The 14,124-nt window shown below is 42.8% G+C and overlaps 1 protein-coding gene across 1 annotated transcript; it reads left to right on the top strand.

Moving 5' to 3' along the window:
- The first annotated feature begins 2,828 nt into the window (after positions 1 to 2,828).
- On the top strand, positions 2,829 to 3,894 carry LOC101994658 (olfactory receptor 11G2). The gene has a single exon (XM_005371006.2). The coding sequence runs from the start codon at positions 2,923 to 2,925 to the stop codon at positions 3,892 to 3,894; it is 972 nt and encodes a 323-aa protein (XP_005371063.1). The 5' UTR covers positions 2,829 to 2,922.
- Positions 3,895 to 14,124: the final 10,230 nt, after the last annotated feature.

Genomic DNA, 14,124 nt, shown 5'->3' with positions numbered 1-14,124 from the left:
TGATCAAGGCCAGAGAAGCTGACGTAAGTTTCAGACCAAGGAGGGATGGACCCAGGAGTAATGCCTTAAAACTCATAAAACTATCCTAACAAAAAAAAAAGAAAACATCTTTAAAAAATAAAAATAAATGGATCCCCCTGGGGAAAGACTAATTCCTGCTGTGGCTGTACAAATCGCTTTTATGAAGTCTCATCTCAGCTTTAGGCCTATCTTCTCTCTAGCTCTGGCTGCAGTATTAATCACTTGCACCAACCATTAAAGACTGCCATCACAGCAAGAGCGTGTTAGGCCTCTTTGATAAACTTTCCCTTGGTTACATAGAAGGTTTCTGAAGTAGATCAAAAATTGATTATATCTTATGTCATCCCAAGCAGTATGAGGATAAAGTGATAATACTTGACTCTGCCGTAAATAAAGGCAGGTGGCACAGAGTGTCTCCAGAGGATACAGGCCCCAGTGGATGGAGGAGCAGCACAGAGCAGCCTCCCGCAACTCTTGTGGATGTGATGAATCTGAAGGAACAGAGCTTGCCCCCCAGAGGCTCTGTTTATAAACCCTGCGTGTTCCAGTAAACACTCAAATCTCTTCATTGCAATCTTTCACTATTGATGGCTGTTATAGTGAATATCTTTCCTTCTAGTCAGTGATAGGAAAGGATGCTAATGCTTAGGGAAGGCAATGAGCAGAAGAGCAGAAAAGTGAGCCGCTCGAGAAGGCTTGCTCTTCCCTTGTTTTTGCTACTTAATGGTCTGTCACTGTGTCAGGCCCCAGACAGTGCTTCTGTGTGCATGGCTTACTCAGAGCCCACGGCCCTTCTGTAATAGTGTTACGTGACCACTTTAGAGCTGAAGACACTAGATACAAATTTATATACTAGTAATGCATGTATTTGAATGGGTGGAGCATCTGCTGTTAAAAATGGATTGGAATTCAAATGATAGTCTTCTTACTACAAATCCATTGCTTTCCTCCAGTGCCCTGACAACCAACCACCTCTCTACTCCTCATGGGAAAGTTGTTTTGCAAATGAAAAAGGTATGGCAAGTTCCTCTCCTATCTAATGTAATGGGTATGCTGGGGATCAACCCAATGATGGTTTCTCAGGGTTGTGACATCTTGGACTAACCTTGAAAGCAAAGAACATTATCAGAAAACTAAAGAATCTGGTACTCTACATGTCATGGACCAGGATCTGGCTCACTTAAGTGCTCTATCAGATTTCCTAAGATGGGATTGATGTGCTGAAGTGTTTAGCTTCGATGATAATTAACCAAACTGTTCACCCTGTACACATGAGCACTGAAGTCACTGGAGCCATCCGTATGACAGTCCCGTCTGCAGTCACTTCTTAAAGTTCTGCCAGTGTCAGGAGAACCACACCACTGCTCTCTGAACACAGAAGCTGGGTAGTAAAGGTGAGTGGCAACACACTCCTGTTAGAAATGACTCCCAGCATGTGCCAATTGGCTTTGCCCATGCAGACAATAGTGTCAGCCCACAGAGACTTGTTCTCATGCTGTTCTGGTTTTCAAACTGAAGGAATCTAGCATCATCTAATTCAAATGTTGCGTAGAAAAGGTATCTAGTACATCTCTATGTAAGCATGTGCGCTCATGTATGTGTGTAAACATAAAGACAGGAAAATCGTAATGGCTTTGGAAAATCATAAGGTTTGCCCAGAATGGCTGTGGTTGCACAGCAGAACAGAATGGTCTCAGCTGTCAACTTCTGGAAGCCCTTCCTTTCTAAAAAGAGACCCATTCTTTATTGTAGGCCAGTTCATTAGTTCCCTTTGTCCTGTAACTGTTATAAGCAGGACTCAATGAACCATGTCTGGCCTCCTCCTGTTTTGACTATGGGACTAAGCTGAGCACCATTTTGCATATTATTAAGATTTTTAATGGGTGGAAGAGTATGACTTTGTAACACCTGAACACTGCATGAAATTCAATTCTCACTGGACTTTATGTTTTATTGGAGCATGGCCACATGCATTCTTCTATAGCTGATCGATAGCCTGTTTGGGCTTTACTGTCCTAGAGCTAAGTAGCTTTGACAGAAATTATATGACACACGAGCATAAACTATTTACCAACCCCTACTAGAAAACATTGCAGAGGTAGGAAGGTGGGATCTCTGTCTACTGAAATATGACAAGGGGTTTATGGTCCCAAAATACATCCCCTGCATTGGGATGAGGAAAGCTAACTCTCTGCTGGCCAGTGTTATATCCAATAATCCCTGTTTTATGTTTGCGGGGGGGAGGGTGTACATGTTTGCCCCACGTACAAAGAAAAGGGAAAGATGGAGAGAGAGACAGAAGGAGGAAACAATGAACAGAGATGGTAAAGGAATCAAATTTAAATCCAAAGCTTGGAAGGTTTGCCAACTACGTTGGCAAGTTTACTGACATCTACGTGCAATGGTTAATCTAGTTTAAGATTTTTAAAAGCCAATATGGATGTAACATGAATAATAATTACAGATGGCAAAATACTCTAAACCAGAAGATACAAGGATTTTACTTCTTCTAAAAATTGGGAGGAAATAAATCTTGTTTTGTGTGAAGATATCTATATATACTTGATTACACATGTGTAAGATCTTGAAAAACTGTAAATATCTTTGAAAATTGCATTACAATTTAATTTAATAGAATATTGACAAGAAGGAGGAGGAGGATGAAGATGAGGCAGAAGATGAAGAGGAGGAGTGCTTATCAATGATGACCAAGATTTTTCTCCTGAAGAGAGCAGAAAGTGTAGGGAAGCAAAGAATGGGAGTAACGGTCATTTTAGAAAAATATATGTCTTGTATGGCTAATATATATGTGATTTCTCTCTCATGATAATTTAAATATAAACCTGAGTCTTCAACTGACTTTATCTGATAATCTCTGGTGCCTTTACAGCTCACAAACAGATGAAAACCCTCAGCAGCCCCAGCAACTCCAGCACCATCTCTGGCTTCATCCTCCTGGGATTCCCCTGCCCCAGGGAAGGGCAGATCCTCCTCTTTGTGCTGTTCTTTGTTGTCTACCTCCTCACCCTCATGGGCAATGCTTCCATCATCTGTGCTGTGCGCTGGGATCAGAGACTCCACACCCCCATGTACCTCCTGCTGGCCAACTTCTCCTTCCTGGAGATCTGGTATGTCTCCTCCACGGTCCCCAACATGCTGGCCAACTTCCTCTCTGGCACCAAGGTTATCTCCTTCTCTGGGTGCTTCCTGCAGTTCTATTTCTTCTTCTCCTTGGGTTCTACAGAATGCTTTTTCCTGGCAGTTATGGCCTTTGATCGCTACCTTGCCATCTGCAGGCCTCTACACTATCCTGCTCTTATGACTGGGCGCCTCTGTAACATCCTGGTGATCAGTTGCTGGGTGCTTGGTTTCCTCTGGTTCCCCGTTCCCATCATCATCATCTCCCAGATGTCCTTCTGTGGGTCCAGGATTATAGACCATTTCCTATGTGACCCTGGCCCTCTGTTAGCACTGACTTGCCAAAAAGATCCCATAGTAGAATTGGTCTTCTCCATCTTAAGCCCTCTGCCTCTTATTGTTCCTTTTCTCTTTATCATGGGGTCTTATGCTCTGGTCCTAATAGCTGTATTGAAGGTCCCTTCGGCCTCTGGAAAAAGAAAGGCTTTCTCGACCTGTGGGTCCCATCTGGCTGTGGTTGCGTTATTCTATGGCTCAGTGTTGGTCATGTATGGGAGTCCAACGTCTGAGCATGAAGCTGGAATGCAGAAGCTCATAACTCTGTTTTATTCTGTCTTGACCCCACTTCTTAACCCTGTGATCTATAGTCTTAGGAACAAACATATGAAGACAGCCCTGAAGAAAATTCTGGGGGAGATAAAAATTTGGTTGTCAAAAAAGATTCTGGGCAATTAACTTTATATTTAACTTATGTTCAGTTTTTAACTGGTTTAAATGACCAAAATCAGAAGCATCTAGTAGATTGGCTACATTTTTTTTTTTTGGTTTTTGAATATCTCTCCTGCTTACTTTTATGTTTCAGTTGCTTTAATTTAATGTTAATCATATTTTAAAAGTTGTAAGATGATGGATCAAGTTAAATGTTCTTCCAGCACACAGATAAAGGCAGATTATTTTGATCCTATTTAAGTTTTATTGGGAGTGATTTAAAATTTCTGCTAGTTGTCTAAGTTTCCAATGCCAGGTACTATTTTCCTCTTCTTGAGATGAATTTAAATCCAACTGAAGAGATGTTAATTACTACCAAGATATGTACTACTACTGCATCCTTGTGATCATTGTTCAATGCTGGTCATAAGTATACACCTTTCAGTAGCAACTTTACATACTAATAACTTCAACACCCCCATTAAAAGACAAATTAGCTGAGTAGATATATCCATCTTTCTGTTGTCTAAAAGAAAGTCGTCTACCTTTAAAGATAAAAAGACTTTAAAGTCCAAAAAAAGAAAAAACAAAAGCACTCCAAACAAGTCCAGAGAAAAAGAAGGTTTTGTTATCTTAACTCTTAACAAAATAGACATTGAACTAAAACTAATCCAAGGAGATAAAGAAGGATATTTCATTCTAAATAATGAAATGACTAGTTAAGGAGAAATTACAATTCTAAACAACAAACATTCACACCAATGTCACTGAAAGTGTACTACCCAAATTAAAACACATATTAACTACAACTCAATAATACTAGGTGATTCCAATACCCTGCTTTTCCAATAGACAGGGAATCTAATCTAAAAGTCAACAGGGAAACATCAGAATTTAAATGAAGAGATAAAAGTGGCTAATAAAATCAAGAAAAGATGTTAAGCATCTTTAACCACCAAATAATTCAAAAATAAATCAAAACTACATACTGGGCTGATTAGATGGCCCAGCAAATAAAGGTACTTGTTGGCAAGCCTGAATATCTAACCTACATAAAAGGAGAACCTTCAAAGATCCCATTAATTTTGTGTTGTGTTGTCCTTCTACTGCTGGGCATGGAGCCCGGTGACTCCTTTGGATAAAATCAACTTTTCATTTGCAAATGATTATCAGTTGGAGATTCTGGGTTAGGAATGTGGGTTTGTGTTCACTTCCCCTCTCAGTGCTTAGACCCCATCTGCCACATCTGCCTTGTGCAGGCCCTGTGCCTGCTGCCACCATCTCTGTGAGTTCATGTGTGTTCGTCCTACTGAGTTTAGAAAGTCTTGTTTCTCTGGGGGATATAGAGTTTATTTAGTGGGTTATGGAAGGGGAGAATGGGGAGAACGGGGGAATAAGAGAGAGAGCGCGTGCCAGAGAGGGGCAGGCAGTAGTAGTTAGAGGGCAGAAAGAGAAAGCAAGTGAAAGCCTTGTTTCTTTGGTGTCCTGCATCGCCTCTGGTTCTTAAATTATTTCTGCCTCCTCTTCCACAGGGATCCCTGAGCCATGAGGGGAGAAATTTGATGGGGACATCTGTTTAGAGCTGAGTGTTCCACGATCTTGTCCACTAGTGGTTTACTGCATTTTCCCATATACTGTATGAGGAGGTGTCTCTCATAATTGCTAAGCAAAACCTGATCCATAAGTATAGCTAAGTGGCATTAGGAGTCATCTTCTGGCTACACTCCCTTACCAGAACAGTAGCATTTTGTTTTCCCCTTAGTCTCTGGTCTAGCTGCTCTCAGGTTCTTGCCCTTCAAGTCTGCCAGACATGCATTCCATCTCATTAACTGGGCCTTAAATCAAATCAGGTACTGGTTGGTTACACCCACAAGCTTTGGGCCACAACTGCAGTAGAACATCTAGCATGTGGGTCATCATTATAGACTGATGGCCTAGTAACTGTGTTGGTGTTTACCTTTCTCCTTTATTAGCATCCAGAGTATCATCCAGTACTGTGAGCACTAGTCTATAGGGGTGAAGGCTCTAGGTAAGCATCCACTGGCTTCTTCATGTTAATGGGTTGTATAGGTATTGGCTTCATTAATAGAGCCTTACCATTAGTTTGTGGGAAACATTGAAGAGTCTTGATAGCACCATGGGTTGTTTGCAGCTTCTCATGGTGTCCCTTGGACCAACAACTAGATTGTAGGTAACCCATTTCTGGAACTGGAGATAAATTTGGTCACCAGAGATACCCACTTGGGGCTCTGCTTCCCAATTACTTGGCAATTTCATTTTCATGGCCTTCATACATGTGTATATTTCAGGAAGCTTCTTCTATATTGGTTTTCCATATGATGCCTCAAATGACCTTTGGTATTAGCTGTTCCTCCCCATAATCCCTCCCTTACCCTCTTTACCTCTTCCCCTTTCCATTTGTTCATCTTGTTCCTGTCTGCTCCCATCCATCCATAACCTTCTGTTGTGGGAGACATAACCTTCACTGCCCTTTGTTCTCCTACTGCATTCTTGTCCTATGTGCTTACATAGGTTGTAGCTTGATTATCAACAGCTAGCATCTACACATAAACAAGTATGCACCATATTTGTCTTTCTGGGTCTAAGTCATCAAGCTAAGGATGACTTTTTCTAGCTGTATCCATTTACCTGCACACTTCACAGGTTGGTTTGCTTTTCAAATGACTGACCAATGCTCTATTGTGTAAATGTGCCACATTTTCTTTATCTAGTCATCTGTTGATGGGCATAGAGGCTGTTTCTATTAGGAGCTATTATGAATACAGGAGTGACAAATATGGCTGAGCAAGTGTCTTTGTAGTAGGATAAAGCATCCTTTGTGTGTATGCCCCAAAAACAGTATACCTGGATGCTGAGGTAGATCTATTCAATACTTCATGAGACAATACTACACTACTTTCCACAGTGAGTGAACGAGTTTGCACTCCCACCAGCAATGGTTGAGTGCTCGTCTTTCTCCTTAACTTTGCAAGTCTAAGCTGTTATTAGTTTTATTTATCTTGGTCATTCTGAATGGTGTAAGATGAAATCACAAAGCACTTTGATTTGCTTTTTTATGATATGTCGTAGGAACTCCTTCAGCCAATAGCCTTTAAGATACTGGCCCACCTTGGGTCTTGTCTCTTGTTACTATAAATGCAGACATAAAGCATGCATGGGACCCTTTTGGCTGCTGGATTCTGTTCCAGTTTCCAGTGCGTGCAGATCACTGCTCTTTCTGTTAGTTTACCCCCTAATAAATAAACCTTTGCTATACTCCATTCTGCACTAGTGTGAAACTCTTTTGTATGGCAACAATGATTGAGAATGTTGAACATTTAAGTTTTTTTTCTTTTGTGCTTCCTCCTTTGAGAATTCTCTTTTTAGATCTGCACCCCATTTGACCTTTACAGAAACTTATTTTAAAAATGAAAGGATAAAAGATGTTGTCAGTGGATACAAAGGACAGCAATGGCAGTAAGAAGGAAAGAAGCATGATCGTGGGGGGAGAACAATGTGATCAAGTCACCTTAAATACATCCATGAAACCTTTCACTTTTACAATTAATATGCACTATTTAAAACAGGAGACAGCAGTTTTGTTGAACTACTCTGTAATCCTAACATCACATTGAACAATTCTGTAAGAAAATTCTTGAGCCAAAGGGAAAAACAGAGGCTAAAGTTTGGCACTTCAAGTGAAAAGGGAAGAAAGGGTTTTTTACTCTTCTTCCTGCCCTCCATTACAATGTAGCCTGTCTAGTCCGCAGTGCTGTAGCAGCCTGTATCAGGTACCTCTCCTCCCACCATACCTCCATGTCTTGGCAACTCCACTGATCCTTGGCACAGATCCAGCTTGACCCCTTCCTGTGGGTGCTCTCAACCCTTTCTTCTAACCCATTCCCGTCTCTTTGAACACCCTCTGCATGGGACCTTCAGTGGTACACTAGGCTGAGACTTGCGTGATATATATTATCCTACTGTTTTCCATTATGATCCCAGCTGTCTCATCCTCATCCCTGTAACAACAGGTACTCCCACCCACCTCAACTCCATTCACTGGGGGCTCCAACTCTTAGTGCATACCAAAGATGACCCCACCCTATCATCCCTATCTCTCCAGATTATTCCTGTCTTACTGCAGTCTATTTGCAGGAACCCTTCCTCCCACCGTGCATCCAACTCCCTGTAGCCCCTCCTCTTGGTGTGGCCAGCATCCCCTCAGTTCTTGCTTTCCCACAGCCTCTCTCAGTCCATTCAAGATGCTTGGTCTAGGGTGGGTTCACTGCCTAAACAACAGAATGCTAATGATTTGATGCCTCAAAGTATTAAAGCAAGTTCGAGCTGCCCTTTGTATCGTGGTAAAGCACCCTTTTGTCTTCTTCCTCCTGTTGTATCGGGGTATAAAAATGATGGAAAATTAAACTCGGGGATTACAGTATTCACTGAAACGCCCTCCTGATACTACCCTATGTTTCTGTTTTGTTATTTTCACTTGTGTCTTTGTCCTCTTTACTATTCCTCTGATCCCCAAGCTCCTACGCTGGAAAGTGGTATTTTTATTGAAGCTAGTGTCTGACACACATACTCAGACACAAAGCAATTTAAAGTAACACCCTGCATCCTACCAGATGAATGAAAGCTGGCTATCAACAACAACAGAAACATCAGAAAACTTACAAACTCATGGACCCTGAACCTCTACTGAATGAAAAATGGATCAAGGCAGTGTTTGGGGTGTCCAGCTTGGGGCCCCATCCATAACCTGCCTTCAGCATGCCAAGCAGCATAGGCCCTGGAGTTGTCTCATTCCAGACTCTGCCCCTGAGAAAGCCCACCATTGGAGGCTCCACATCCCGAGGGTATTTAAAAGTCACCTCCTCGTGGTTTTCTCCTCTTCCCCTGAGGACTTCTGGGAATTCTTTGCTCAGATTAAAACTGATGTATTGGCCTATTATTGGACATGACCAGTGGCAGATATCCAATAACTGGGGATTCTAAACTTGTCATCTTGGTGCCGAAACCTGAGTAGACGTGAGTGGCCATGGAAAACCACTCTTCCTTCCCCGCTGTCAGATTGACTTGCTCAGTGAGGACAATTTCAAGCCAACAGCCTCTAAGGAATCCGGGATCCCTTCCACTTTCCAAGTTTGCCTGCCATGCCACTGCAGTGCCAGGTGACTGGCCGTTCCAGTGTAGGGATAGTCTCTACTGTAACGGATTAATGTAATGGATTAAGTAAAATGCTGCAGGATCCCCAGCGGCTGCAGTGGCAGAAACACTGCAGGTCTCCAAGTGGTGGCAGTGGGGAGCCAGTCCTGAGAGCAGCCAGGCCCAGGCACGGATGGTGCAGTTCCCCAAGTGACTGCAGCAGGCCACGAAGAGAGACAGATGAATGGGCACACCACCAAACCACACCCCAGGTCTCTGAAGGCGCCTGGTCCTGGGCAGGGAGCCTCGTGGCAGGCGAGAGCCAGAGACGTGGATAAGCATGCCATGTAGAGTGAGATTGGATATTTATTTAGTGGGTTGGGGAAGGGAAGGGGAGAAGGGAGAATAGCAGGGAAAGAGAAGAGAGATAGAAACAGAAAGAGAAGGGAGAGGAGAAAAGTGGGGAGAATGGAGAGAGGCAGAAGCTGCCTCTTCGGTGGATAGACGTAAAAGAAAGAGACTTGGGCTGCAAGCAGGAAGGAAGATCTGCCTGCCTCAGCAGATGGGGGAGGGAGTGGGCAGGGCTTGTCTCTTAAAGGAACAGGACAGATCATTACATCTACCTCTTGGGATTCCTTGTCTGAGAGATGTCTTGCAAAGGAGTTCCCAAAACCTTCTACTATTTTGAACCCAGACCATCTTGGAGGATGCTCTGCCATAGTCTCCCGGGTGTAGTAGGAGCTGCGGGCTGGTTCCTGCCACCCAGCTCCCAGCCGCCTGGCTAACTTATGCCCCGAAATAACAGCACACAAGTTGTATTCATTTAAACACTGCCTGGCCCATTTGCTCTAGCTTCTTACTGGCTAATTCTTAAATCTTGATTTCCCATTTCTATTTATATGTGTAGCATCCCAAGGTGCGCTTACCAGGAAGATTCTAGCCTACATCCATCCTGGGTCCGAGCTTCATCGCGTCTGCCCTGGAAAAGAGCGGTCTGGCATCTGAGCTCACTTCCTCTTCCTCCCAGCATTCTGTTCTGTTTATTCCATCCATCTATGTTCTAATCTATTAGGCCAAGCAGTTTCTTTATTAATTAACCAATGACCTTCCTCCATCACCTGGGTCTCTGGATTCTTCCTAATGGAAATTTACCCAAACTGGGACTGTCTCATCATACATTGGTTTGAGCTCCCCTAGCCAGGTTCATGAGCATTGCTTTCCTGCCCCTCCCTTCTTGCTGTCTGTCTGTCTCTATCCTTTCTCCTTGCTTCTCCATATATCTACTTCGTGCTTTCATCCAGTTGCCCTCCCAGGTTCCCTGATTTGTTGCTTTCTCGGGTACTAGCTCTAACGGATGCATTCTACCTGCTCTCCCACTCTAAGCTGAATAGATTTTCTTCTGCCCTTGCATTTCTTCCTCCCACCCCCCTATATCTGTGAGCTTGTCTGGCCCCCACAGCCAACTGCATCCACATGGACATTTCTCCTGCTCACTCTCCAGCAGCACGGGAGACCCATGGCTTGGGCTCTGGCCTGCTGGATGTCTCCATTGTCTTCTTCCACTTTCTGGCTTTCTCTCACCTTGCTGTCTCTCAACCTCCACCTGCAGCACTGCAATTCACCCTTTATCCTGTACACTCTTACTTTAGGATCTTACACAGTTGTCTGGGGGAAAAGTCCTGTTCATCTTTCTGTTAATTTTGTATGTGTGAACCTGTGATATGTGGCCACATATTTATTTGAATGTCTGACTTTGAATGTTCCCTGTGTTTTGCCTCTGGGAGTTGCTGAATCTGATATAATAAAATCTGGAAATCTTGTAACTCCAGATTAGAACTGCTCTGGAAAACTACAAACATGTAACCAGTCACCATCTTGGTTGAAGTTAAAACAGAAACCTCACTGCCATCTTTGCTAAGGTTGACCATGTGAACAGCCACCATTTTGGTTGAGGTCATATGACTCCACCACCATCTTTAGTAAGGGTAACAATGGGCACTAGCCTCACCAAGAAGACATTCCATCTTCAATATACTTGAGGGTAGAATATGTTTCCGGATGATGATTCCTGTCTTGTCCCCCCCGCCCCCAAAAAAAACAAGGTTTATGAAAGATAGAATTTAAATCAATGCTGATTTACGGAGATAATAAAGTTGCACCTCTGTACTCGTGTACAGGAATGAATGTTACTGGCAGCCAGATTTTGTAACCTAAGAATAAACCCCTTGATATTATTGGCTTAAAACACTAAATTGTTTACAATGTTAAAACTTGGTTTTGCCTTCTACAGATCAGGATTATGCTCAGGGCCTCAGGACCACAGCTGAAAACTAGAAAGTGAAACATTCCTTCTAATCTTCTTGCCTTTACTAGCATTGGTAAGCTGTAACTAGGTGAACTATGTGTCTGATTTAACTTATATGCTCTCAAAATTAAGCCTAAACAACAGTTGTCTAATTTAGATATATATAACAGGTAATGGTACCCTGATCCTCAGACTCCTTTACAAATCTGAGAATATGGCATTTAATAAAAAGCTTCTTATGATAGAGAGACAAGGCTTGGAATTACCTAGGTCGCTGGGAAAGCTGTCTCACTTATCCCTCTCAGTTCTCTATGATAGCAGTTGATGACTACAGGACTGGGAGCTGATTAGTTAAGTTTCCTGGTAAAGTACCAATCACTGTGCCTCTTTCACAGGCCTCACAGTACAGAATAAACAAGTTTCAGATGTAACTTTAGAGATTCAGAGTTTTAGGTCCCCTCTAGTTGTCTTCTAAAAGATGTAGCCTTTTGCTATGACACCAGGAAGGAAATGTGTTCAGTTGTTTTACAGACACCTGCAGATTACTGGGAGAAGTTTTGCTACTGTATCAAGAAATACGTCCTGATGAAAACTGACAGTCTCCAGAGACCATTTTGACCCCACTCACTTTCAAGCATATTTTGCAAGTTCACTCCTCCTGCCTGGGCCAAGACCAAACCACAGAGGGCCCTCAAAAATGCCAGCTCCTAGGACTTCACCACTGGTACCACCTCTCCACGCTCAAGCAAGCAACTGTCGAACAACTGGAACCTTCCCCCAATGTCCCAACAAAGGGCATCTCTGCTCGCCTGACTCACTCATTCACCCTTGCCTCTTCTGTACAACTAGGGTGCTTCTTGGTTCCATTCATTCTGGCAGTTGTCACCCTTCCCATAGCTAGCCCCTTTCATAGGGCCAATGATAACCATCAATTTTTTTTCTCCTAGCAACCTCACTTCTCACCTCCTTCAAGGAACAGATGCCTGAGGTCTACAGGATGGCAGCTGAGTAGTTCTTCACAGATACCACCCACTGAGTGTGAGCTCACCAATTCCCAATTCCCCTTCCCTATGTCACCCCATGCCCACAGATAGTAGCCAGTCTTGAACTGACACCCCTTACCCAAAGAGTTTGGGATGCTTAGGTGAAAGCCCTACCAGCATCCATATACACCCAAAAAGGTTGGGATGCTTGGAATCTCCAGTTCTGGAGTTGCCTCATTCCAGACTCTGCCCATGAGAATTCCCACAATTGGTGGCTCCACCCCTGGAGGGCATTTAAAAGCCCCTGCTAGTGGCTTCCCCTTGTGGTTTTCTGGTATTTCCCTGGGGCCACTTGGGAATGTTTTGCTCAGATTAAACCTGGATTTATTAATTTGGTTTGATTGGCAGATATTCAATAACTGGGGATTCAAAACTTAGAGAGGAATAATGAAAGAAATTGAAGACTTCCTAGAATTCAATGAAAATGAATGCACAGCATGTCCTAACTTGTGGGACACAATGGAAGCTGTCCTGAGAGGCAAGTTCATGCCTACAAAAAAAAACACTGGGTAAATCTCATATGTGAAACTTAACAGTACACCTAAAAGACTCAATGTGATCCTTATTAAAATTCTTCACAGATCTTTAAAAGATAATTCTCACATTTATATGGAAACACAAAAAATCTCACTGAGTATATTAAACATACTTAAGCATATGTCCTATGTCCAGAAGTAAGTGACCAACACAAGATGAACTTCTGCCATTTTTTTATTTTCTGCACCTTGGCCAGCTGTGCCATTCTTCACTGGCAGGACCTTGAGAGGAAGGACCAGAAGATCAGAAAATAAAGAAGATAGGAAGTTTTAGATCCGGCAGTCTTGCACAAGCTATGTCTTATGTCAAGAAACTTTACTAACTTTAGTAAGAAGTATATTATTTTATAGATAGCTTTCAGGTGGGAAATGAGAAAAATCAAAAGAAAGCTATCACACATAGGATGAAGTCAGCAGGAAGCTAATTAAGCAGTGTTTCATACAGGGAACACAAGATACCTGAAGTGTATCACTGACCAAGCACACAGAAGCCTTGGGACTGATAACAATAGCCATTCAAGGGGAACAAATTGGGTTCTCAGAATCTAAAGTCACAGCTCCCCCAAAGCCCTAACTCCAGACTATTACTGACTTTGTCAAGCATGTTCCTAGTTTTCCACGAGGCACTACATTCTTTCTACAGGACCTTGGGAAAAGCCTTTGATCAGCCTGACTCCAAACATGCAAGTCTCTGTGTTAATCGTCATCTCTGATGATGGCTGAGAGATGCATTAATCTACCAATCTACTAATTAGGAGTCAGTTTAATACTATGTCCATCTAGCTAAATAATCGTGATAGGTTCTTACCTGATGCCTGTGACCTATCACAGTAAGCACAGGTTCTTAGTGATGGAAAGCATGGGCTTGATACCATGTGGTAAAGATTAAATCCAATCTGAAAGGGGTTCAAATCACTACTTTTCCAGCAGCATTTCTTGCCTGGATGGTAATTGTAGCTCACAGCATTCACAGATTAGTAAGATCAATGCCTGCTTTCCTACTACTGTGCCATGCATTGCTCCTACCAGCACCGTGAAAGCTATTTGGTTGGTGGTGAGGCTTCCTGATGAGTACTGGCTTGATTTCTCTATATTATACAACTGATGTACATGATGTATCCATCGATAAGAGGGTCTTACCATCTAGCTGCTGTGGGACAATGGTCTTGTACCCTGTAAAGAAGTTGTCGCCTGTATTGATTTAATAAATTGCTGATTGGCC

This window comes from Microtus ochrogaster, unplaced genomic scaffold (genome assembly GCF_000317375.1).
Source record: "Microtus ochrogaster isolate Prairie Vole_2 unplaced genomic scaffold, MicOch1.0 UNK91, whole genome shotgun sequence".
Lineage (NCBI taxonomy): Eukaryota > Metazoa > Chordata > Mammalia > Rodentia > Cricetidae > Microtus > Microtus ochrogaster.
Note: the sequence above shows the minus strand (reverse complement) of the source record. Positions and strands in the feature narration are given on the sequence as shown.